Genomic DNA, 22,849 nt, shown 5'->3' with positions numbered 1-22,849 from the left:
GTCAGTGTAGTTCCTCAGATTGAGTGTTAAATTTATCTCTGAGCACCCCAGTAGCCAGGGAAAAAAGGGAAACTCTGCAGATTCCCTAAATCATATGTGACTATAGAAACATTTTAGCTCTTTTGGGCCAAAAGAATTTTTCCCTTGTACTGCATTCTAAAAGGATTTGGGGTGGAGGGGGGGAGCATGGATCATTACATATGGAAATCGAATAGCATGGTGGATGATACCTTCAGAAATGATTTCATAATCGTATCTTCAGACATGAAATCTTATCTTAAGAAATGATTTCACATAAATGCAGAAGCATTCTGTGTGGCCATTTCCCCTTACCAGTTGACAAGAGTGAGGGAATAATGTACAGATGTGGCCTCCCAAGGATATTCCTATGTCAGTATTGTGCTGGTCAGGCCCCAGGGGAGCTAGTGTGTCACTCCACTGCTCCATCCTGATGTTGGAACACAAGAACCCCAGGAAATGGCTAATGGTTTGACCCCAAAACCCAGGTAGACACAGAAAGGTACTTGGGGGGTGAAAGGGAAATTGGGGAGGTGATAAAGTCTAGGCTGTCCTGGAGACAGGACCATGTGAGACCATACATTGCCCACATATCATACAAAGAGGCCAACCCTTGGACATCTGGGTGACTCACCCCAGGAACAGTTAACAGCAGAGCCAGACAGATCCCAGCTCCTGCAGTCCCTCCCTTCAGAAGGAGGGCGTGGAGAAACTCATGGAACATGGTGGGGACCTAGGGTCTGTGCCCACCACCAGGATGTCCCTTTCCACCCTCCAGGATTCAACTCTGAAATGTAGGCAGGAACAGGCCCTCCCACAGACTTGGGGAAACCGAGGCAGGGTACAGAGGGCAGTGTTGCAGGAGATGAAGTCATCCTGCACACAGACACCAGGCAGTCTGTGACCTGTTCTGCCTGTGGGGGCTCCTGGCCAGGGCCCTAACACAGCTGGGCACTCCTGGTCCCACAGTGCCCATGGAAGCTGTACCCGCTGCTCCCCCAGAAAGCACGTGGGATTGCTGGAGGGCCTTGGAACCAGACCTGGCAGGCTTTGTGCCTGGTGGGAGAAGAGTGAGTAGGCATTTGTTCACCTGCCTACCAATGACAACCCAAATGGCTAAAGGACCCCGCAACCTGCCCAGTGTCTACTGTGTTTATGGGGAAGTGACTGACCCAGGGGCAGAACTGGGATCTGAGCAGAGGTCCCCCGAGCCAGGTTGAGGGGGCTTTGCCCTGTTAAAAGCAAAGGCCCACCCTCTGTCCTCCAGTTCGTTAGCAGGTCTGAGAACAAGTACAAGCGGATGAACAGCAACGAGCGAGTCCGCATTGTCTCGGGCAGCCCTCTTGGAAGCCTGACCCGGTCCTCGCTGGATGCCACCAAGTTCTTGACTGAGAAGCAGGAAGGTATGGCACTGACCGCCTGGCCCTTCCCTGTGTCCTGCGGGCCTGGAGGCCTCAGGTCTGGGTGGGCCACATGGGTGCCCCAAGTTAGGCCGAAACATCTGCTCCCTCAAAGGGGGTTCGATCTTGGGCAGAACTCCCAGGGGGCCTCCCTGACCTTGGCTGGGAGGATCACATGGACTCCAGGGTGGAGACCCCCAAGGTCACCCCCACTAACACTTGCTGTGGTTGGTTTGAGCCCAGACACCCATGTTAATTGGAACTGTTTTCTGCAAGGTGTTTACTTAGTTGTTTCCCCACCGAGTGCCTCTTGCCATTTGCCAAGCTGGCAGGGGGCTGCCGGGTGCACAGTCCCCTGTGGAAGGCCCTGCTGACTGCAGGCCAGCCCCACTCCTTGGGCCAGACAGGCCCCTCTAGCACTGACTAGCCCTCTAGTCGGGGGGCTGGGCTCCTCTCCGGGCTAGCCCTTCAGATAGCCAGCTCAGGGGACAAGGTGAAGAACAAGCTGCTGGATTTGGGGGAAGCAGTTCCTCAAGTTGCCTGGGGTTCGATTTAACAGACCACCATGTGGGAGCCCCTCCTTGAGAGCTCTGCGCCCTCCAGAATGATTGGTGTGTTGGTTACGCTCTTCTGGTCTGCCTTCCGCCACCCTGGTCCCTCCTGGCATGTGGCCACCAGGAGGCCGGTCTGTCTGCCATGCCTAGCATCATGTCCAGGCTCTAAGAGCAGGGCCCTCCATGCCCACACCCAGGCCAGGCAGGCAGGAGTCACAGCCAGCCCTTTCTGTCCCCTCCCAGAGCTGGACCCTGAGAGTGAGCTGGGCAAGAACCTCAGCCTGATCCCCTACAGCCTGGTGCATGCCGTCCGCTGTGAGCGCCGCCGGCCCGTGCTCTTCACGCCCACCATGCTGGCCAAGGCACTGGTCCAGAAGCTCCTCAACTCAGGCGGCGCAATGGAGTTCACCATGTGCAAGCCAGGTAGGCACGCCCCATACCATCCGCCTCCATCACGTCACATCAGGGGGCCACAGAGCAGATGGTGCGTAACGCTTCCTTCTGGCCCGTGTGGGCAGGGCTGAGGGTCTGTGGTCTGCATTCCCACATTGGCCCTCTCCAAATTCACTGTGGCCCTGGAGCAGGGACTGCAAGCCTTCCTGTCCCCACTTTACACTGAGGGTGACAGCACGAAGGTTGCAGTTGTCACCCTGCAGGTCGGAGGCAAGCCGCCCCTTCTCTCGGGGCCTCTGCATCCTCATGTGCAGCTAGGGGACATGACAGTGCCCCCCCACACACACAGCACAGAGCCCCGGTCCTGGCTGTGCCCTAGAGGCATCCCCAGCATTGTCTGTATCTAAAACTGGTTGTCCAAGACCACCCCAGATCAACTAAATGTCAGTTGTTCAGGGGCTTTTTTTACTTATGGTAAAAATAAATATGTAACATAAAATTTGCCATTTTAACCATTTTTAAGTGTCCAGTACAGGGGCATTAAGAACATTCAGACTGTTGTTCAGCATCCCCACCATCATCTCCAGAACTTTCCATCTTCCCAAACTGACACTCCATCCTCATTAAACACTCCCTCCTGCCCCCTGCCCCAGCCCCTGGCCCCCATGGTCCCCTTTCTGTCTCTGAATGTGACTCCTTCAGGGACCTCCTGGGGTGGAATCGCACACAGAGTTTGTCCTTCTGTGTCTGGCTTATTCATTCAGCATCAGGTCCTCAAGGTTCACCCATGTTGGGCAGGGGTCAGGCTCACCTTCCTTTTCATGGCTCAATAATATTCCAGCATGGGGATGGGCCTCATTTTGTTTATCCATTCATTCGTGGATGGACACGTGGGTTCCTTCCACTTAGGGCTGTTGTAAATAAGGCTGCTATGAACATGGTGGGGCAAATACCTCTTTGAGTCCCTCATTTGAATTCTTTGGGGTTAGACCCAGAAGCAGATTGTTAGATGACGTGGTAATTATATGCTTATTTTTCTGAATTCTAAACTGCCACACTCCTACCCAGTGGCTGCACCACTTTACAGCCCAACCAGCACACACAGGGTTCCAGTTTCTCCCTGTCCTTGGCAACACTTGTTACTTTCTGTTTTTTTTCTACAATAGCCATCCTAATGGATGTGAAGTAGACGTGTGAAGGTTTTAAATCAGCCTTTTGAGGTACAGTGTACATACACCAGGGCTCCATTTCAAGTGTGCAGTTGAATGGGTTTGGACGAATGTTCACCCCCTACAGCCACAGCCACAGGTGGGCAGCAGAATCCTGCATCTACCCGAGGCTCCTTGGGCCCCTAACGGACACGTCCCTCCCTCCAGCCCCTGCTCCAGCACTGTTGATCTGCTTCCTGTCACCCATTAGTTTGCATTTCTAGAATTTTCTGGAAATGGAATCATGCAGTGTGGAATCGTTTGTACAGGGCCCCTTTTGGAATCCATTACACTGTTGCTCCCTCCTTCCACTACTGAACAAGTCCCTGTGCAGACGTATCCATCAGGAGTGGTTTGTGCAGAGCCCCCGACCCCCCAGCGACTGTCATGTGTGGTTGGGGCTAAGAACCAGCAGCGTGAAGCATTCAAAATGGTCCCTGGCCCAGATGAGGACCCCATAAATGATGGCTTCTGCAGGGTGCTTGCCTTTACAGGCAAGCCCTAACTTTGGGTGCAGACGTTCCTGAGCAGGAGCGGGGCCTTCCTCTGAGGGCTGGCTCCGAGGCTCCTGTGGTGAGTGGGAGGCCGCACCCAGAGACCCTCCTCCCGGAGGTTAGGCATCTACAGCCCCTGTCCAGGAGGAGGCCTCAGAAGAAGGGTGTGGTTGGAAAGATCATGTTCTTGGAGGCAAGTGGTCCTCAGTTCAGGGTCTACCCCTGCCCACCCCTACCCTCGGCAGTTCAATTTGGGGCAAGTTGTCAACTACTCTGTTCGCTCACCTACAAAACCAGAGTAATGGCAGCCACTTCATGCACAGGTCGGGGGCTTGTGAGTGGGCAAAGGCCACCCTGGGGCCGCCTAGCAGGGGTTCCAGTTCTGGTGCCCCAGGTGGAGCAGGCAGGGCACAGGCATGGCACCCTCCTCCTTTCTCAGCAGGCCTGCATGCCTCCATGGCTCTCCCAGAACCTTCCAAGGGTGTGCGCCCCCGTGCCCTTCTGCCTGAGCCCCGGGGAGCCACACACGTCCTCCAGGGACAGGCTTAGAGAGAAGAACCTCACTTCCACCTGAGGCCCTGAGCATTTTCCAGCTGATGCCCTAAGCCCTTGGTAAAAAGCCTGATTTGGAAATCCCACTCAGCCTCACTGACGTCTGCATATGTGCCCACCTTCCCCTTGGTGTGTTCTCAGCCAGGTGGGATAGCACTGCCAGGGCAGGAGATGGAGGTGTCCTCCCCACCAGAGACACCTGGGGCTCCTCCCATGCTTACTCCCCCAGATCCCTCCCAGCTCATATCCACTGCACACTTCCGCTGAAGCTGGGGGCTGATGTGGCCCCCCGGCCAGCCTGGGCCTCAGTGGGGAACTCCAGGCCTGGACTGACTCCAGCCGCCTCCTCTCACAGACGGAGAACCCGAGGCTAAGAGATTACAGAAATGTTCAGGGTCCTCCAGCAAGTGAGTGGGGACTCTAGTACATACCTCCTCCTCCAGGAAGCCTGCCTGTCCCCATCCCCAGCACCTCCTCAGCACTCCCATGGTCAGTAGCCCATCACTATACCTATTACCATTTTATAATTTTCTGTGGCCCGTGTTCTCCTCCCCAGCTAGGCTGTAGGTCCTCAAGTACAACAGTTGTGTTTTTATCCAATTTTTATTCTTGATTCCTGCCCCTTAGTAGGTTTTCAGTAAAGGTTTTGTTATTAAATAAGTGCACAGGTGCATGGTAGATGGGTAGATGCGTGGGTAACTGGTGAGTGGGTGGGTGGACGGATGGAAGGAAGGTCAGGTGGGTGGGTAGATGGAGAGATGAGTGGAGGAGAAAATCCCCCGTGTAGGCAACTCACCAGTCTTGCACCCAGGGCCTCAGCTGCTTTGCCAGTGAGACTGCTGAAGGGCCAGACCACAAGTGACTGCCAACCAGCTCCTCTGTGTGCCACGGGGAGCATAAGCTCCTCTTCTGTGGGCTGCTTCCATGGGCTGCTGCCGGGAGTGAGCTCCGTGCTGCCCCTGGGAAGCCTCACAGTCTAGTGAAAGAGACGGGCTCGTTAAATGTGGTCAGAAGGTGTGAGACATGGTGTTGTCCTGAGCCCAGAGGAGGGAGACAAAGCCTGGATGGGACAGTCAACCCCAGACCACCTCATGCCGCCCTCAGGACCTGCCCCTCTCTCCACAGATGTTGTCACAAGAGACGAGTTCCTCAGAAAGCAGAAGATAGAGACCGTCATCTACTCCCGAGAGAAGAACCCCAACACTTTCGAATGCATCGTTCCTGCCAACATAGAGGCTGTGGCGGCCAAGGTGAGGGAGGCTGGGAGGCTGATGGAGCCTGCCACCCGGTGATCTTCCCAAGGCCCCAGGCAAGGGCAGACCCTCCCACTCCTCGCCCTCTGGCCTGCCCCATAGCCACACTCTCCATGCCTTTGCTCCGGCTCTGACCCTCACTGATATGCTGAAACCGCCTTCTATTTCGGGTGGCTTTCTTGTGCTGGTGTTCCGGTTCTCATGGTTTAGGGATGTGTGCATACCTGGCTGTGATCACAAGGGCCAGACATAGAGTGTGTGTCAGGGTGAGAGACGGGGAAGGCAAGGGGCTGTCAGGTGTCGTGCTCGCCAAGGGAGGGAAAGTGGAGCACGGCAGGGCGATCGGCAGTAATGCAGAAAAGGTGTCTGCATGCGATGTAGTCTCCTGGAGCCAGGCAATGGGACCGTTACCAGCCCTGAGCACGGAGGAATGCCTCATCCCAAGGCTTTGTGAGCGCCGAGCTGTCGGCCGAACTGTCCAGCAGTCGAGCACTGTCCAGCATCTGGGGGGTCAGCTGTGTGGCAGCAGCGACCTTGGGGGTGGCAGGAGGGTGCCCAGCTGGGACCCCACATGGGCCGTCCCACCAAGAGTCTCTCCTACACCCTCCCACACTGTCACTCACACAGATACAAGCCCAGGCAGAGCTGTCAGCCAGCCTTGAACGCTTGTTGTTTTAAAGCCTGGGCTGTAGCCAGTTATGGAATTCTGACAGGTGGAGTGGACAGAAAATGAGTGGGCAGGGCTGGGGCATACCTGAGAAGCTGATGCTGCTCAAAGGACCCGGGCTGGTAGCAAACATGCTGGTGGCAGGGTTGGAGGGGGCAGTGACTGGCAGAAGTAGGGGTCTCGGGTGGGGCACACATGCTCCAGGCCTGCTGCTACGTTCCATTTGTGAAAACTCACAGAGCATGCTAGGGGTGCGCAGTTTTCTGTATTTGTGTTCTATTGAAATAGAAAAGTTTTGTTAAAGGCATTAACAAAACAGGGCTTGTCCTTCAGAAATGATGAGCTCATGGCACTGAGAACCCTTGCAGACATTCCCAGAGCACCCATCCACCTCAGCTTTCCAGCACAGTCTACCCCTTGCCTGGCACGAAGAATGCCCTGTAGGCCACGCCTGGTAGCCGTGTTCCTGGAGCTGACTCGCTGACTTTGATTTCCATTAAAATTCCTTCATGCCACACAGTTCACCTCAGGCTGGGTACCCGGCTCTGCTGGTGCTGTCTCTGCAGAGCAGAGAGAACCACGTGTCCACACAAGTGGGGTCTGTTGGAGCTCTGGTGTTGCCTTGGGTCAGCCCCCTGGTTCAGCTGGTAGCACTCGGGCTGCCCCCCGCCCCTGTTCCAAGGAGCCTGACCTGCATCACGGGCCCCTCCCAGTCGCCCACACAGGCTGGAGGTGTGGGGCGGGCCTGCTGCTGACGGCTGGCCTCTATCCTTCCAGAACAAGCATTGTCTGTTGGAGGCCGGGATCAGCTGCACCAGAGACTTGATTAAGTCCAGGATTTATCCCATTGTACTCTTCATCCGGGTGTCAGAGAAGAACATCAAGAGGTTCAGGTAGGGCTCCAAGAAACCCCAGGGGCCCTTCAGTGCCCCCACCTCTCACTCCCACCCCTCCAAGCCTCTGGGTTTCCCACTGAGAGCATCTGGCTGCCTTGATCCCCCACTCATCCCTTTAGTAGTTCCCTCCTGAGTGCTGGGCCGTGACCCAGGGTGGAGACAGTGACATGCACACACCAAGCATGTCCGTGGACAGGCAGTGGGAGGGACAGGTGGGCACTGCAGGACCCAGTGTTCAGGGAAGCCAGCACCAGAACACACCCACCGTAGTGAGGGTGGATCGGCAGAGGGCATGGTGGGCGCCCAGACCCCAAGACAGGGACAGCGCAGAGGGGGCCAGTGTAGGGGCAGAGAGGTGAGCGGCGACTTTGTAGCCAAGGGGGGCTGTGTTGGCCGCAGGAAGGATGGAATGTTCCATTCTGAATGAGATGGGACCACTGAAGGATTTGAGCAGAGGAGTGACATAATCTAAAGCAGGGTATAGAAGGCTCCCTCTGGCCACCATGTGGAGACAAGCCATGTGTCAACCCAGGCAGTTGCTGGGACCTGGAACCTGTCAGGCAGGTGGTGAGGAAGCATCCAGTTCTGTTCAAGGTCAAGCCCGTGTGATCTGTTGGCAAGTTAGCCATGGGGTTGGGCAGAATGAGGAACTGAGGATGACACAGAGATGGGGGTCTGGCTCTCAAGCCGTGTCATCTCCAAACCCACCTTCCTCACACACGGCTGTACCTGAGACCAAGAGAAGTTAGGACACCCCCCATTTCATCAAACACTGAGCGCTAACTGAGCATCAGGCACACCAGGGAACCCATGGATGCCCAACAAGACAGAGATCTGCACCCCACCTCTGCACAGGTATCCTGACAGCCACTGTCCAAACAGCAGCAATGAGCAAGTGTTGGCGGCGAGGTGGAGAAATTGGACCCCTGGATCACTGCTGGTGGGAATGTAAAATGGAGCCACCCCTGTGGAAGGCAGTGTGGAGCAGCCTCAAAGTATTAAAAATAGAGCCACCATTTGAACCAGCAATTCCAGATCTGGGTGTAAACCCAAAAGAATTGGCAAAAGGGTCTCAAAGAGATATTTGCTCACCCATATTCAAAGCAGCATAATTCACAGTAGCCAATAGGTGGAAGCAACCCAAGTGTCAATGGACAGATGAATGAACACAATCAGCCTTAAAAGAGGAGGGAATCGCAGCTCTGCTGCAACACAGATAAGCCTTGAGGACCCTATAGGCTGAGTAAGATAAGCCAGATGCAGGACAAACCACATGCCTCCACTTCCGTGAGGTCCCTGGAGGAGTCACACAGAGACAGGGTGGGTGATGGGGGACAGAGGGGGTAGGGAGTTAGTGTTCGTGGATATATATGAGTTTCAGTTTTGCAAGATGGAAAGTTCTCGAGGTTGTTCAATGATGTGAATAAACTTAACACAACTGAACAGTACACATAAAAATTGTCAAGATGGAAATTGTGTCTTACGTTTATTTCACCACGATTAAATTTTTTACAATCCCCACCTCGGGATTTCCATAATGGGCAGTGCATGAGGTGGCAGACGCTATGGAGAAACAGCAGGCAGGGGGGTGGTCCGTGGGGTGGGGAGGAGTGCCCGGCAGGCGCCGGGCCACCTCCCGAGGCTCCCAGGAGCCCCTTGTTTCCCTCGCCCTCTGTCCACAGGAAGGTGCTGCCGAGGCCCGAGACCGAGGAGGAGTTTCTGCGCCTGTGCCGGCTGAAGGAGAGGGAGCTGGAGGCCCTGCCCTGCCTGTACGCCACGGTGGAGGCCGACATGTGGGGCAGCATGGAGGAGCTGCTTCGTGTCATCAAAGACAAGATCGGCGAGGAGCAGCGCAAGACGGTGTGGGTGGACGAGGACCAGCTGTGAGCACGCACCTGCATCCCAGCGGGACTCGGGGGCAGCGTCTGGACCCCCGGCAGTGTAGTGACGGCATCCTTTGGCCCACAGAGCTGCCCTAGCCCAGGGGCTCTCCTACCCAGTTATGGGGCCCCTCCAGGGAGCCCCATGGGGAGGATGCAGCTGTGGAGACATACACACTCAGGAGGGAGCAGGGGGTCATTGTCCCCCCAGGGCTGGCCCTGCTGAGTCGTCCTGCCCTGCTGGCATTAGCAGGAGGCAGGGCCCACAAAGGACACAAAGCCAGGCCTGAGCAGCCCCTCAGGAGCCAGAGCAGCAGCTGAATGTAGCGCATGGAACAAGTGTGCTGTGGAGGGCAAGGACCCTGAATGCCAGGGCACCACCGGCCCTCAGGACACAACAATATGCACATTCCCAGGCAGGACAGATCAGGGTGGAAAGGGAGGCATGCCATGCTATTATTTTTCTTGCATTAAAATTTCTCTATTTCCTTGTTTTCAACCTTTTTTTTAAATTTACTAGTTTGCAGGTGTTTTCATTTCTTGCCACTTTCCTGACCTGCAAACCACCCCAGAAAGCTTAGTTCAGACCCTGTGTCACATGTAGAGTGGAGGTAGGGTGACAGTACATCCAGTTCTCTGAGGATGGTCCTCATTAGACCTGAATTTGGCCTTTACTTAATAGCAGCCCCATTGGTTAAGATGCATGATGATTTGGATGGTAAAATATACCATTGCTCTGGGAAAGACCTAGCTTTTCATAGGTGCTTGGGAGGTCTTGCTGTTTATGCCCCTTGCACCTCTGACTCCCACCCTGAGTAGGCTGCCTTACTGAGCTCTTCACCTGCATGTTCTCCACTCTGTGCACGGAGTCTTCCTACACACAGCCTCACTGCATCCTTCAGTTCATGAGGTAGCACAAGCAGGAGGCCCTCTGGGGGTTTGCTTGCCCTGCCCAGAAGCTGCCCTCCACAGCAGACAGCAGAGGCCCTGTGGGTTCTAGAACCACTCTTAATGCCCCCTTAATGTAGACTTTCCAAGTTTGAGCCCAGTGGGGTTCCAAAGCAGACCAGGTCACCTGGCACCATGCTGAATATTCAGTAGTTGGTAGGTCCAGTTGAGGTCTGTGTTTGTGGAAACTGTGGGTGTTGCTGCGTGCACATCTAAAAGACATATTTCCCAGCCTCCCTTATAGCTGCAGTAATCACAGAAATATAAGGCAAGTTTAGAGGAGAGACAAAGCAGATAAACAGCCCTCCTTCCAGTTTCCTGCCTGGGATACAGATGTAATGGCTGGAGCTCCAGCAGTTGTCTTGGATCTTGAGGTGACCTTAAAGGAACCCTACCCAGAGTGTACATGGTGGAGCAGAAAAACAGAAGGAGCCAGAGGCACTGATGACGCTTCAGAGCCCAGGACTACTGCTTGGGTTTCCTTTACATGAGGCTGAGATAAACTTTTATCTTGTGTTAAATGGCTATATCAGTTTTCAGTTACTTGGGGCCTGAAGCAATTCCTAACAGAGGTAGGAGCAACCCTTAGTTTCAAATCCCATGGGCATGAGTTGATCCTCTGCTAGGTTTTTGCCACATGTTTAAGATACGAATTATGAATAAAAACCTCTTAAATAATCTCATCTAAAAAAATAACTGCATGTCCTGTAGCATTTTCTAGCATTTTGGCCCTTAGAAGTCAAATTGGCACCACAAAGCTCCAGGAAGTGTGAGCTGGAAGAGAGTAGTCCTAGGAAGGGGCCTGGTCTGCTCCCCTCTGTGATGACCCACCTCTGTGCCACCAGGATCCGAGTTTGTCAGGAACAATGACACCTTTACTAATAAAAAAGATCCCTCTAAGAGCCAGTGGGCAATGCTTCTTTCTCTAAAACCGCCCCCAGAAACAAGTTGTATGTTCTGGGTCTGGAGAGGCCAGGATTCTGAGGCCCAGCTGTGGTTACTCGGGGCCAGATGAGCTGCCACAGGAGGCACGAGAGCTGGAAGATTGTCTGCTTCCATCTTGTTAGAGCTCTCAGTTAAGCAATAAATTTTCCCCAAGTATAGGCAATTGTGTTTCCACTTAGAAACGGCACTTCCTTGTAAAGTACTGAGAGCCAAGGGGACAGACGACACTGGAGAAGAGCCCCAGATCCAAAGGTCTGCTGATCTATTTCTATTTATTTATTTAACTTAGGGAATCACAGGCTTATGCAGAATAACCAGACTCGCAGGTTGCATCTAATTTGGGGGTTGGTGGGGTCAGGGAGAGGCAAAGAGAGGCTAGGCATGGGGAAAGGTATCTGAATTTGTGGGGGTCTTTTCCTCCCGAGTCATTTTAACCAGGCTGCAGAATGCAGAGCTGCACGGTTATATATATGGCTGTAAGACAGGGTGGGAAGAGAGGGTTAGGAATGAGGTTTGTGTTCTGGGTGGCTCCCCGGATCAACCGTGAAGTCGAGGGCACCCGGGGAGTCAGTCCATAGAAAGACTTCAGAGGAGCCCCCTGACATCATGCACTGGAGCTCCTGGCTCTATCAGCTGCCAAGAGCCCCGAGATAGGGAGGAAAGGGGCCTGAGTGGGACTGGGTGGTGAGGGACAGCACAGCGCTCTCTGCTGAGCCTACTGTGGCTCGAGTTACCGCGCCAGAGGCTGCAAGCACATCAGGGTTTTCCTGTGGAGCCAGCCCAGAGCAGAGCTGAGCAAGGCTGCCTGAGACGGCCAGTGGGGCCCCAGGCTCTGCAGAGGATCCTGTGCCAGGCTGATAACACCAGAGAGGATGGCTTGGCCTCCCTCCAAGGACCGCAGACATGGCTCAGAGCCCCAGAAACTGTGTTCTATGTGTGGAGCAGTACTTCACTGGGGAGAAAATCACAACTTCCCCAGATGCCCAAAGGGTCCTGTGACCCCCAGGATGAGACAAATACCAGCCCAACTTGTTGAGTTCCTGCCCGGAGCCAACACTTGGTCAGTTGTCTTTTACATACTGATCCCACAACTTCTCCATTTTATGCAAGAGAAAACAGGTCAAGTAACTTGGCAAAGGTCCTGGGAGCTGGCGACTTGCTAACTCAGGCTGTCCACGAATCTTCCAGTTCAGAGGTGCCACTGGGGACTTGGCAGTGGTGTCACACCCCTCCCCTGCTCTCCCAGGGACTGGCGAGTGGCTGGTGTCCAGGGCAGTGACTGGCTTGGTTGCAGGATGATCAGACTAAAAGGACGTGGCTTTCTTCTCTGGCTGAGGCAGCCCGTTCGATCCCCAGCAGCAGCGGAGCAGGCCCTGGTTTCCACCCAGCCAGGCATCCGTGGCGGGGAGGCCCCTAGAGGGAACCACCTTTGAGCCCTGGCACCAGGCCACCATGCTGCCCTCAGAGCCACTGCCTGAGAGCCTCCCTTCCTGTAAGGTTGGTGTCCTTCCCCCAGGCCTGCTTCGCTCCCTCCTCTACATTTGTCTTTGGCAGTCCTGTCAAGGTCAACCAGGATGCAAGGGCTGCCCCACAGGAGACCGGCTCCCAGCACCTGCTCCAGCCCCTCTTATTACCCAGAGTTCCTCAGGGCTTCCGACAACTTCCAGAAAGCCTGGACCCCGTGTTCTGGGGCTGGAACCAGAGAAATCTCCAGAAAAGGACCTGCACCAGCTGAGGCTAAGTGTTGGCTTTTAGTTTCAATTTCAAACCCCAGGAACCCAAACCAAAAGCAACCGGAAGTGCCCACCCTACCCCCCACCCCCGAACCGGCCAGCTTGGTGTCCTGGGCCCACATGTTCCCTCTGGCTGCCAGGCTGCCGGGTGTGGCTGGGGTACGCAGGAAGAGAGACCCTGAGAACGATCCCGACTGTGTGGGGCTGTCACCAGATTGAACGAAGCCACAAATGTGGAACACCTGCCTGGCCGTCCCCCAGGCCAGCTGCACAGAGCTGGGACCTTGGGGAGAGGCTTCGCAGGACACTGCCATCTGTAATCTGGAATGGGGTCTAACAGGTAAAATACAGAGTTCAAAGGTCATCCACGTAAAACCCCCCTCTCCCTGGGCCCCCTGCACAGACAGGGTGGACAGCCCCTGCCCCATGCTGCATGGTGGGCGGCACAGTCTTCACACTGCCCTGCCACCAGCTTCTCTGTGCCTGAAGCATGTAGCTTGGGGCTCTTCCCGTGTTCCTTTCCATGGCAGCCTGTCTTCTGTCTGGCCATGCCATCCTCCCTCTAGCCAGCCCTGTGGTGACAGGTGTCTGAGTTGCCTCCAGGTGATGGCTGTGCCTTGGCACCCTTGCCCAGTGTCCCTGCCCCTCGCGGGTTAGGTGGCACGGGCCACACTGCCACCTTGGGCCTGTCCAAATGACCTGGGGCACCATGCCTGGTGCTCTGGTGAGGGCCTTTCCATCCGGGCCAATGCACAGGGACAGCAGATGGCCTGTTACACTTCCAGGCCCTGAGACCCTGACATTGGGGCTGCCTGTTGCTGCAAAGTGGTGTGCATGGTCCATGAGCTCTGGTTCCTTCCCGGGGTGGGGGCCGTGTAGTGCTGGGACCCCTCCATCCCCATGAGCTACAGACTGAGCCCTCCTCCTATCCTCAGGGACACCAGTCCACAGAGGCCCAAAACCATATTGCCCCTTCGTCCACCAAACCTGCCCCTCCATACCCCCTGACTTGGTCACTGAGCCAGAGACTTGGGTGCCAGGCGTCTGTCACTCTTTGTCTCTGTCTCTATCTCCCTCTGTCTCTCTATCTCTCTCTCTGTCTCCCTCTTGTCTCTGTCTCTCAATCTCTCTGTCTCTGTCTCCATCTCTCACTGTCTCTATCTGTCTCTGTCTCTGTCTCTGTCTTTCTCACACACGTGTGTCACCACGTCCTCAGTCACTTCGTCCTGTTGACTAAACTCTCAAGTCCCTCCTGAGTCTGTTCACTGCTCCCTGGTCCCACAGCTGCCTCACAGGTCCAGGCAGACCTCGTCACTCAGTGGGTGACCAGGACATCCCCATGCCACACATACCACACATAACCACACCTAAGCACATCAATCCTCTTGCTTTTCTCCTGGCTTATGTGGCTTCACACAAGCTGTTCCTCTCCTCTGAAATGCTGTTCCCTTCACTTTGCCTGATTAACTGCTCGTCCATCAGGTGTCAGCTGAACTGTCTCCTCTGGGGGAGGAGAGCCTTCTTTGTCCTGAGCTGAGGTACACACCCCTGTCTCAACAACCCTCATCAGCCCACATTGGAATGACCCTCTTGATTATCTTTACCTCTTGACTATGAGCTTTATGGTGGTAGAGAGCAAGTCTGTCTAATCCACCCCTCACCCCCAGTGCCTGGGTACTGTCTGGCTGCTGGGATGGACGTACAGGTATGTATGTCATTGCAAGGCCCCTAGAGTTGCCCTGGTTCCAGCAAAAATGTAAATGAGTGAAGTGAACCAGAATAATACGATAGGGACAGGTGGGGACAATGGCAAATTGGCAAGCACATAATTCATCTAAAAAGAACAGTTGGAAGTCAGCCCCAATGGCTTTGTGCCATATAGGAAACAAGCCCTGTCTTACCAGATCTTTTGATTATTCAAGAGAACTGTTGGCTTTCCTCTTTGGGCAAGTCACCTCATTGTTACAAGATGGCTGCCGTACCTCCAAGCATCACATCCTCACATTCTGGTACCCAAAGCAAGAAGAAAGGGTCTATCCTTTATCATGGTGGAATGCCTTTCCCAGCAGCTTCCAGTAGTCCTTCCCCAGTGTCTCATTAACTGATACCAAGTCACAAAACCATCTCAGGCCTCTGCACACTGTCATTCAAACACAGAGAAAAGGACTGGTCATGGTGGGAGCAAACTACAGCATTTGACACGGGAGCTTGTCTAGGTGGTGTGGCCAGTTCGAGAAGGTAACATTCGAGCAAGGGCCTCAAGTAAATGACAACATATGCAAAGATGTGGGGCAGCAGCATTCAAGCAGGGAAAACAGCAGGTGTGAAGGTCCTGAAGCAGGTACAGAAGCCTATCCCAGTTGACTCAAGAGAACAGGAGGGAGGGGTCTGTGATGAGGTGCCTTGCCCTCCCCCTGAATTCTGTGGGCCTGCTCAACTGCTTTCCACATGCCTCACCCTCTGAGGAGGGCTCTGCCATTCCCATTCTTAGGGCTTTTATGTCAGTGAGAGCAAGAGAGGCCCTTGGGCAAGCACTGAGGTGGAGATTGGGGGAAGTTTTCCAAGAGAGGAGGAAGCAGCTGTGGTGAGATGTCGGTGGGAGGGAAAAAGAACATATTTTACAGTGTTAGTGTGAACAATGTGTTTGCTTCATAACATTTAAGAAATACGCATCTCGGAATTCCTTTTTTGGTTGCCAGACTGTGTTTCCTGGCTTCAGATATTTTTGAGAGACTGCCCTTGGGTCACATCCTCAGAGGCACTGAGAATATCTGTAGCCAGAGAGCAGCCAGGCCGTGTAGGATGGAGAACCACCAGAAACGAAGGCAGGTGGGTGGCACTGAGGGTGGGCATGCTGAGGGTGCCCAGCCAGAGCCAGCAGTGGTACATTCACAGCGTGGGAATTAGCATAAGTCAGGAATGAGGGCTCTCTGCCCCCAGAGAGCGGGCTGTGGGACATTCACCAGCATGCCTGTCTGCCTGTCCCCAGACTGCGGGCCTCTGCTTCCGTCTCCTCTGCCTTCCAGCAGGCCAGGTTCTCACTGTCTGTCTGGGAGTCACTCATCATACACTTGGCCTCCATGTTTCAGAGCCAACCGACCAGCTCCCAGCTGTCCTCCCAGGTCCCTGTGGAGGGAGAGATCTGTTTGGACCAGCCTGTGTCAGGCACCCTCCCGGACTTTGAGCATCCGCAGGCACAGGCAGGTGGGGCTGGGGGCTGGCTATCCACAGAGAGAGGTCATGGGTGGAGATGGGAAGGCACACCCCCTCCCACAGGCCCCAAAGGCCCTCCCTGCCCTATAATTCCCACTTTGTTCATGGCCTTAACCTTTGGAGAAGAAAAAAATCCAAGAGAGCCATAACAGGGGTAATTTTCCACTTGGCGGCTTGAGGAGGCAGCTGGGGAAAGGGCAGAATGCGACGGCACCTCTCATGACCTTTCCTAGGCTCACACAACTTTTCTCCTGATCCAATTGTTTCATTGAATTTTTATGCATTAAAAAAAAAGTCATAAACCCAATGCAGAGGTCACCTTCACCTACAGGGCTCATGGGGGTGTTTGGGGAGCTGGGCCCAGCTGGGCTCCTCCTAAGGGGGCAAAGCCCTCCCCGGCTGCAGCCTGGGTCAGGGATGCGGTTGGCCCACCCTGGCAGCGCTGTCCCCCACCCTGGCAGCTCCCCCCATCCCCCTCTCCCCACAGCACATGGCCTCTTGTTATCAGATCTCTGCCAATGAACGGGAGGAGCTGCCGTGGGACTAGGAGCTGCCCCATGCAGGCTACCCTTCCTGCTCTCACATGGATTCTCCATCACATTCCATTAGTACTGGCACGTGTGAGCTTCAGAAGGTGAGCTGGACAGGAATTGCCCTTTCTCTTCACTTTGAGGCCCCTGGACCGCCGACCTCAGAGAGGACCTCAAACCAGCCAGAGGGTGCCCACCCTGCAGAATGTGAGTGTGCCTGCTTCACACACAGGGTTTCCAAACCCAGTGCAGACATGTTCTGTAGCAGACACCACCCCCCACTTAATAGATGGTGAAACTAAGGCCCAGAGGGTTCTCAAGGCTGGGAAGGGGCAGAGCAGAGACAGGAAGAGGGAAACCTCAGGCAGGACACGCCTCACAGCAACTCAGGGCTTCCCTGGGGCAGGCTCCCTCTAGGGGTAGGGGTCAAGGTTAGACAAAATTCAAGAAGACTGCTGTGCCCAGGTCCCCAGGGAGAGGGAGTAGTGTTGAGAGGCCGCAGTTACTGAGGGGCAGGTGGGGCTGCCTCAGTCCCTCCCTGTCCTCTCCCCCGGCCACTCACCGTGCTGGTCCCACGCTGCCCCCGGGGCCAGCAAAGCCCTCTGCTCCCAGAAGTGCTGGCTGGGGTCCCTGCCTGGCCTTGCCCTCCCCTGCCAGGCACAGCCGGAAGTCAGGCTCAGTGCAGGCAAAGCGCAGCCCTGGGAGCCGGGAGATGGCTGAGAAGGGCTTTGACTTTGGTTTGTTTAGATACTAAAATTAGCTGCTTGTGAATGAGGGGGCAGAGAGTTCACGCCCCTCTCGGCATAGGCTGCTGTGAAACCCCAGGTGCCTGTCTAAAAATTGCATTGAAAGTTTCCAAGCTGGTGGGGCTGACTGGAAATGAATCTTGAAGGCTAGAGTTTCTTTCTTTCCCATCACATGTCACTTCGGCTCCAATCTTGTTTTGACCAACACCACATGTCTTCCCCAGCTTGTCTGATGGACATGAATGTGGGAATGAGGCTGTGAAGTTGTTTGCTTCTTCGCGTGTGTGTGTGTGTGTGTGTGTGAGAGAGAGACAGAGAGAGAGAGAGAGAGGGAGGCACAGAGAGAAGCAGAGACCTCAAGTAAAAGCCCATTAGCTCCAGACTGGCTCTCACCTCCCAGGCGCCCAGCCCAAGGCCAGTTCAGCTTGGTGACAGCTGAGCTCAGGTGCATACAGCTGCACAGCGAAGGTCTTTAGGCCTCTGTGGGCTGGGAGATAAGGGGTCCTGGGGATAGAATAGGGACATCTGAGCTCTAAGAAAACTCTCTGTAACCCTTAAGTTCATCTGTAAAGTGAGACCATAAAACCCGGCTAAAGGTGCCACCCAGGGCCCACACAAGGAACCCCTGACTGGCATCCCAGCTCAACTGTTGGTCAATGGCAATCTGGTGCAGCCAGGTCCCCTTGGCTTCTCAGGTTGGAGGTGCCCAAATTAAATGTTCAAAACCAAGCAAATGTGCTACTTTTCCCCTGAAACTGATCCCTCTTCCTGCTCTGAACACAACATCCCACCAGTCATAAGCTAGAAGTCACAATGCCCAGCTTAGCCTGACGGGCCTTCAAACACCCACTTTTCTCCAGCTCCCCCCAGCCTGCTTGCTGGGTCACCCCTAACTGGTCGTCTGGGCCCACACCCACTGGTGTCAAACCAGCCAGCAGCAGCTCTCCACAGTTTTGCAGTATGATCCACCTTGGGCATTTGAAAGCCCAGAGATACCTCCGCTCCAAAGAACATTTTTAAATGCATAAAATAACACATAGGATGCAAAGGAAACCATTTTTGTTTACAGTTTGAAATACAGTTATCAAAGTACTTAAAAAGTAAAGTCTGGACATTGATGTGTTTCTTGCAAATGCATTATAACAAGACTGAACAGCAAGGTGCAGTGACGGGGATAACCGCTGACAACATTTCAAAGTTGTGATGAGCATGAACAGTGAGATATGAAGACACCCATTTCCATTGCTGAGAAAGTCCCAGGACAGTGACTTCAGTGTCCACACCCCTGTGGCTCATGGCCTCTGTTCATAATGGAAGGAAACTAACTTTGACTAGGAGCTAGAAAAATGAAGATGTAATTTTTTCCAATCAAAACGGGATCCCCTGGATTCTGTCCAAGGACCCAGGCCAAGCACTGCAGGTGGAGGGATCTGCCTGGGACACAAACTGGGTCATGTTCATCCTTCTGTCCCCAAACTTAGGAAGTCTGGGGTGTGCACAAAGTACTGCCACACAGGGGCCAGGGAGGCTGGCCCTGCCTCCACACACAGGAGACAGAGACAAGGTCTGGGGTGCAGAGAAGTGTTTAGGATGGACCCAGGGCCCACTGTGGCCATGCTCTAGATTCCAGGCCCTGGCAAGGGCTGGGGGGTCCCACAGCAGAGTTCCCTCCATCCTTACAAGTGACCCTGAGGGTATGTGTTTGACCTGAGCGTGGCTGGGGGCTTGCAGTCAGGGTCCCTAAGCAGCAAGGAGCTTCAAACAAAGCTTAAGCCTGGGAGGCCTGGCCCAGAACTCACCTCAGGAAAGCCCATCTTTCCTTGTCCTTTGAGACCCTGACAGCTTAAAATAAACAACCCCCCAGGTGCGGCTGCCCTTTGCACCAGATGAGAGGGAGGAAAGGAGTCAAGCAGGAACAGCTCACACTGGTCCCGGTTGTCCAACAGCAAGGGCAAGGGATGAGGTGCTGGGTGCTCTGCGCGGCACTGCACCCTCAGGGCCGGGTGGGAAACAGCGGCAGGAGCATCAGCCAGGGCACAGCTGGAATCCCAGTAGGGCTCAGGGCCCAGCACACAGCATAATTGGCCTGGGTGCACAACATCATTTGCAGGACCAATTTCTTCCTGCATTGCCGGTCACAGCTGGGGAGCAGGATGGCCAGCTAAGACTCAGACATGTTGCCATCAGAAATATGCTGTCCCCACCGCCCCCTTTTAGCTCTTAGTTGTGCAGAGAAGAGTTGGGAGGGGTGTACCAGATGTCCAAAACCTGGAGAAGGGGTCAACGCAGTGGGGCATGCACATCAGGGAGAATCTCAGAGCAGCCTACTGATCTGGGAGGGAAAGCATTAAATATCTCTCTTAACCTGGCACCATTCCGTTCCTACGGTGTCACCGCTAGTCTCCAAGACTCACAGCCATTGGTGGCTTAAATTACCATCAGCTGCTATATTTTTCAAGGGATCCTCTCTTCTCTGTCTTTGCTTCTTTCTTTTTTCCTTTTCTGACACACTCTGTGCATATGCGCGCACGCATGGGCGTGCACGCGCATTAGTCTCCAGACTGGGAAGACCTCTAGTACCCTCTGGTGGTAGAAGTACTTCAGTAAGCTGTGCATGAGTGTGTACAGGCATACATGTGTTTGGGTTTGTGCACGTGTGGGGGGACATGTATATGTGCGTTTTAGTATGTGCCTGTATGCATGTGTGCATATGTGTGTGCCTGGGTGCTTGAGCGTTCAGGTGTGCACATGTGCATGTGTTTGTGTGTGTTAGGGTATGTGCTCAGGTCCATGCATGCACAGATGTTTGGGGTGGGTGTACACACATGCAACTGGGTATGTGCACATGTGTCAGCTCACACTGGGGTGTGGGGAGTCAGGTCCATGGTGGGGCACATGGGGGGAGGTGGGCTCTCAATCACAAGTCACACATTTGAGACCAGATAGCCCACCCCAACTCTCCTCCTTGACCCTCATCCTCACTGGTGGCCTTGCTCCCTCCAGACTGTGACTGCCACCTGCCCCCCAACACACCCCACCTCTTCAAATTCCCCCAAACCCAGGCCCCCACAGACTCTCTCCTTCAGGGTCACTGACTTGCTTCTCAGAGCAACAGGGAGAGGCGCCTGGGACCCTGCTCCCCTGACCCAGTGTTCTGCCATCCTCAGTGACATAAATCTCCCAGGATTAAGTATTCCCTGGCTCTGCAGAGACATGACCTCCTCCTGTCACCTCCAGGCCACAGGCTTCCTAAACCAGCTTGCCAGAGCTAGGAGCTACTGATCTCCCTTCTGCAAAATAACAAGAAGCCAAAAGGGTGGGCCCTTCTTGGCTTCCTCCTTCCGCAGGTGACCTGGGCCCTCTGGGGCCTGACCCTGCCCAGAAGGTCCCCAGATCCTAAAAGCCACACCAATAAATCAAGCATCATTCACACTGACCCAGGGTGTCCTGTATGGAGGAGAAACTTCACTCCCAGGCCCCCTGTGGTCACTGAAGCCCCCAAAACAGGGCTTGAACTTGGCTGTGCCACTCAAGACTGTGTAAACTTGAACAAGTGTCTCAGTGTTTCCAACTGTAAAATGGGCATGGGTTGTATAAACCTGGAAAACAATACCCATATATCATTCATGGTTATGTACACACCCAGCCACGGTGTAAATTCTTACAATGCAGGTAAATAATCAACCAAGATGTGGCTCTTGCTCAGGAGGGAGGGGCAGGCAAAGGACTGGGGTACATGGGAAGGGGGTCCAGCAACAGCCACCATGGTCTGCTTCTCTCACAAAATCCCAGGGAAACACCTGCATGGGAAATGGAGCCCAGTGGAGCTGGAAGGCAGGTACGCACAGGTTCATTCTGCTGCTCTCAGGAGTCTTCTATGTTTGAATTATGCCCTGAGAAGGTAATAGAAAGAATCAGGGATATTAAAAACCCTCTAAGGCTTCTGGGAGAAGGATGCAGAGCCAGTGCTGGAGCCCATCCAGGGCCCATCCTGCCCCGTCCCGGCCACCTGCTGCCCAGTACCCACAAGTCCTGACCTGGGGCAACACTGTCCCCCACCAAAACTCCACTATCCTCTATCCCTCCCCAACCCTGGAAGAGCCAGCCTGGTGACTGGGTTTGCTGTGGCTCCGTGAGTGATGGGCAGGGCACGGGGTGGGAGGGGTCCACAGACCCTCAGGAGCCAGGCCGTCCGCCTGCTTTGCTACCAGGACCTGGAGCTGAGGCACCCACCCTGCCGGGACCACAAACAAAGCCCCAGGCAGGGCCGGTGAACGTCCAGGTGCCCTGACAGGGGCCATAGAGGGGGAGAGACAGGGAGGCCCCAGTGCTGCTCCCGGCCTCCCAGGCAGGTGGCAGAGGCTGGGGCATCTCCTTGCCTCTCCATCCCACTGCAGGGAAGGCATCTTCCTTCCAGCCCCACCCAGCCAGGTGCAGGCCTCCCGCCAGGACCCCTGCTCCCAGGACTCCCACACGGCCCCCTGTCCTCTGTGAAGCACCCTCCTCCCCGGGCCCAAAGGAGACCCTTGTTCTACCTTGGCCTTGGGGTGGGTCCTGGTGGTGCGCCCCCTGCTGGCTCCCACGCGCTGCCGGTGAGGACTCGCAGCTCCTGGGAACCCCGCTCCACTGAGGACCAGGCGCTCAGAAGCAGGACCTGCTGAGTGGCGGAAGGCCCAGGGAGGGGGCGCTCTTTCCTGTCCAGCTCAGAAGGGGAAACCGAGGCTGCCCCACCCTGCAGCACTGAGCCTGCGACGCGGCCCCCAAAGCATGTGTGTGACACGTGCATCCAGCAGAGAGGTAGACACCACACAGATGTCCTCAGGGAGGGCACCCCATGATTAGCAAGCCCTTGAAAATACTATTTTAATATGACAATAGCAGCTGCAGGCTATTAATGTGTCATTTTTCAGACACCCAGAAGAGGTAAATTAGGGATTCCTAAAGAGCCTGAGAATTGTTAGCCCTCCCCTCCCCAACATCTCCTGCACACCTGGTCCCAGCACCTGGTGAGGCTTCCCGGTCCAGAAGGGGCAGGATAGGGACCCTCCCGTCACGGAGCCTGCCAGAGGTTTACAGCTGAGCAGGCAGGTATGACCAGATGGGACAATTGGGCTCAAAGAGGCACTGCAACTTGCCCAAAGCCACCCTGATGGCAGGACCTTACAAGTTTGGAGAGCAGATACCACCCTGGGGTGCCCACCATTCCCTCCTGTAGGAACTGGCATCAGCCCCCACCCACAAGAAGGAGCCCCTATCCCAGGGCTGAGCCCACCTCTGCCCAGGCCCACCCCACCCACCCCTCAGCTGTGAGATGGGATATAAATTAAAGTTCAATTTCATTAAGCCCTGGCTCTGGCTAACAATGTCGGGCAGGGGGCCTTGCTTCCTCCGTGGCTGTAATTCACTCGGCCTCCCCTGC

At 54.8% G+C, this 22,849-nt stretch overlaps 1 protein-coding gene and 1 long non-coding RNA gene across 6 annotated transcripts in view; one reads left to right on the top strand and one right to left on the bottom strand.

The window, feature by feature from the left end:
- CARD11 (caspase recruitment domain family member 11) overlaps positions 1-10,959 on the top strand; it is a 100,583-nt gene extending 89,624 nt beyond the window's left edge. For 4 of the 5 annotated variants that reach the window (XM_037008198.2, XM_037008182.2, XM_037008191.2 and 1 more), the window contains 5 exons: positions 1,286-1,421; positions 2,216-2,395; positions 5,745-5,869; positions 7,317-7,432; positions 9,118-10,959. In XM_037008198.2, coding sequence (XP_036864093.1) covers positions 1,286-1,421; positions 2,216-2,395; positions 5,745-5,869; positions 7,317-7,432; positions 9,118-9,322 — 762 coding nt within the window. In that variant the 3' untranslated portion in view covers positions 9,323-10,959. The other variant, XM_073214959.1, reaches the window with a different exon arrangement.
- Positions 10,960-15,613: 4,654 nt separating this feature from the next.
- LOC140844022 (uncharacterized) lies at positions 15,614-17,407 on the bottom strand. Its single transcript, XR_012122094.1, has 2 exons — positions 17,247-17,407; positions 15,614-16,067 (listed from the first exon to the last, which is right to left on the bottom strand). It is a non-coding gene; the product is annotated as an uncharacterized lncRNA (long non-coding RNA).
- Between the last annotated feature and the right edge of the window lie 5,442 nt (positions 17,408-22,849).

Source organism: Manis javanica, chromosome 10 (genome assembly GCF_040802235.1).
Source record: "Manis javanica isolate MJ-LG chromosome 10, MJ_LKY, whole genome shotgun sequence".
NCBI classification, from domain to species: Eukaryota; Metazoa; Chordata; class Mammalia; order Pholidota; family Manidae; genus Manis; species Manis javanica.
Note: the sequence above shows the minus strand (reverse complement) of the source record. Positions and strands in the feature narration are given on the sequence as shown.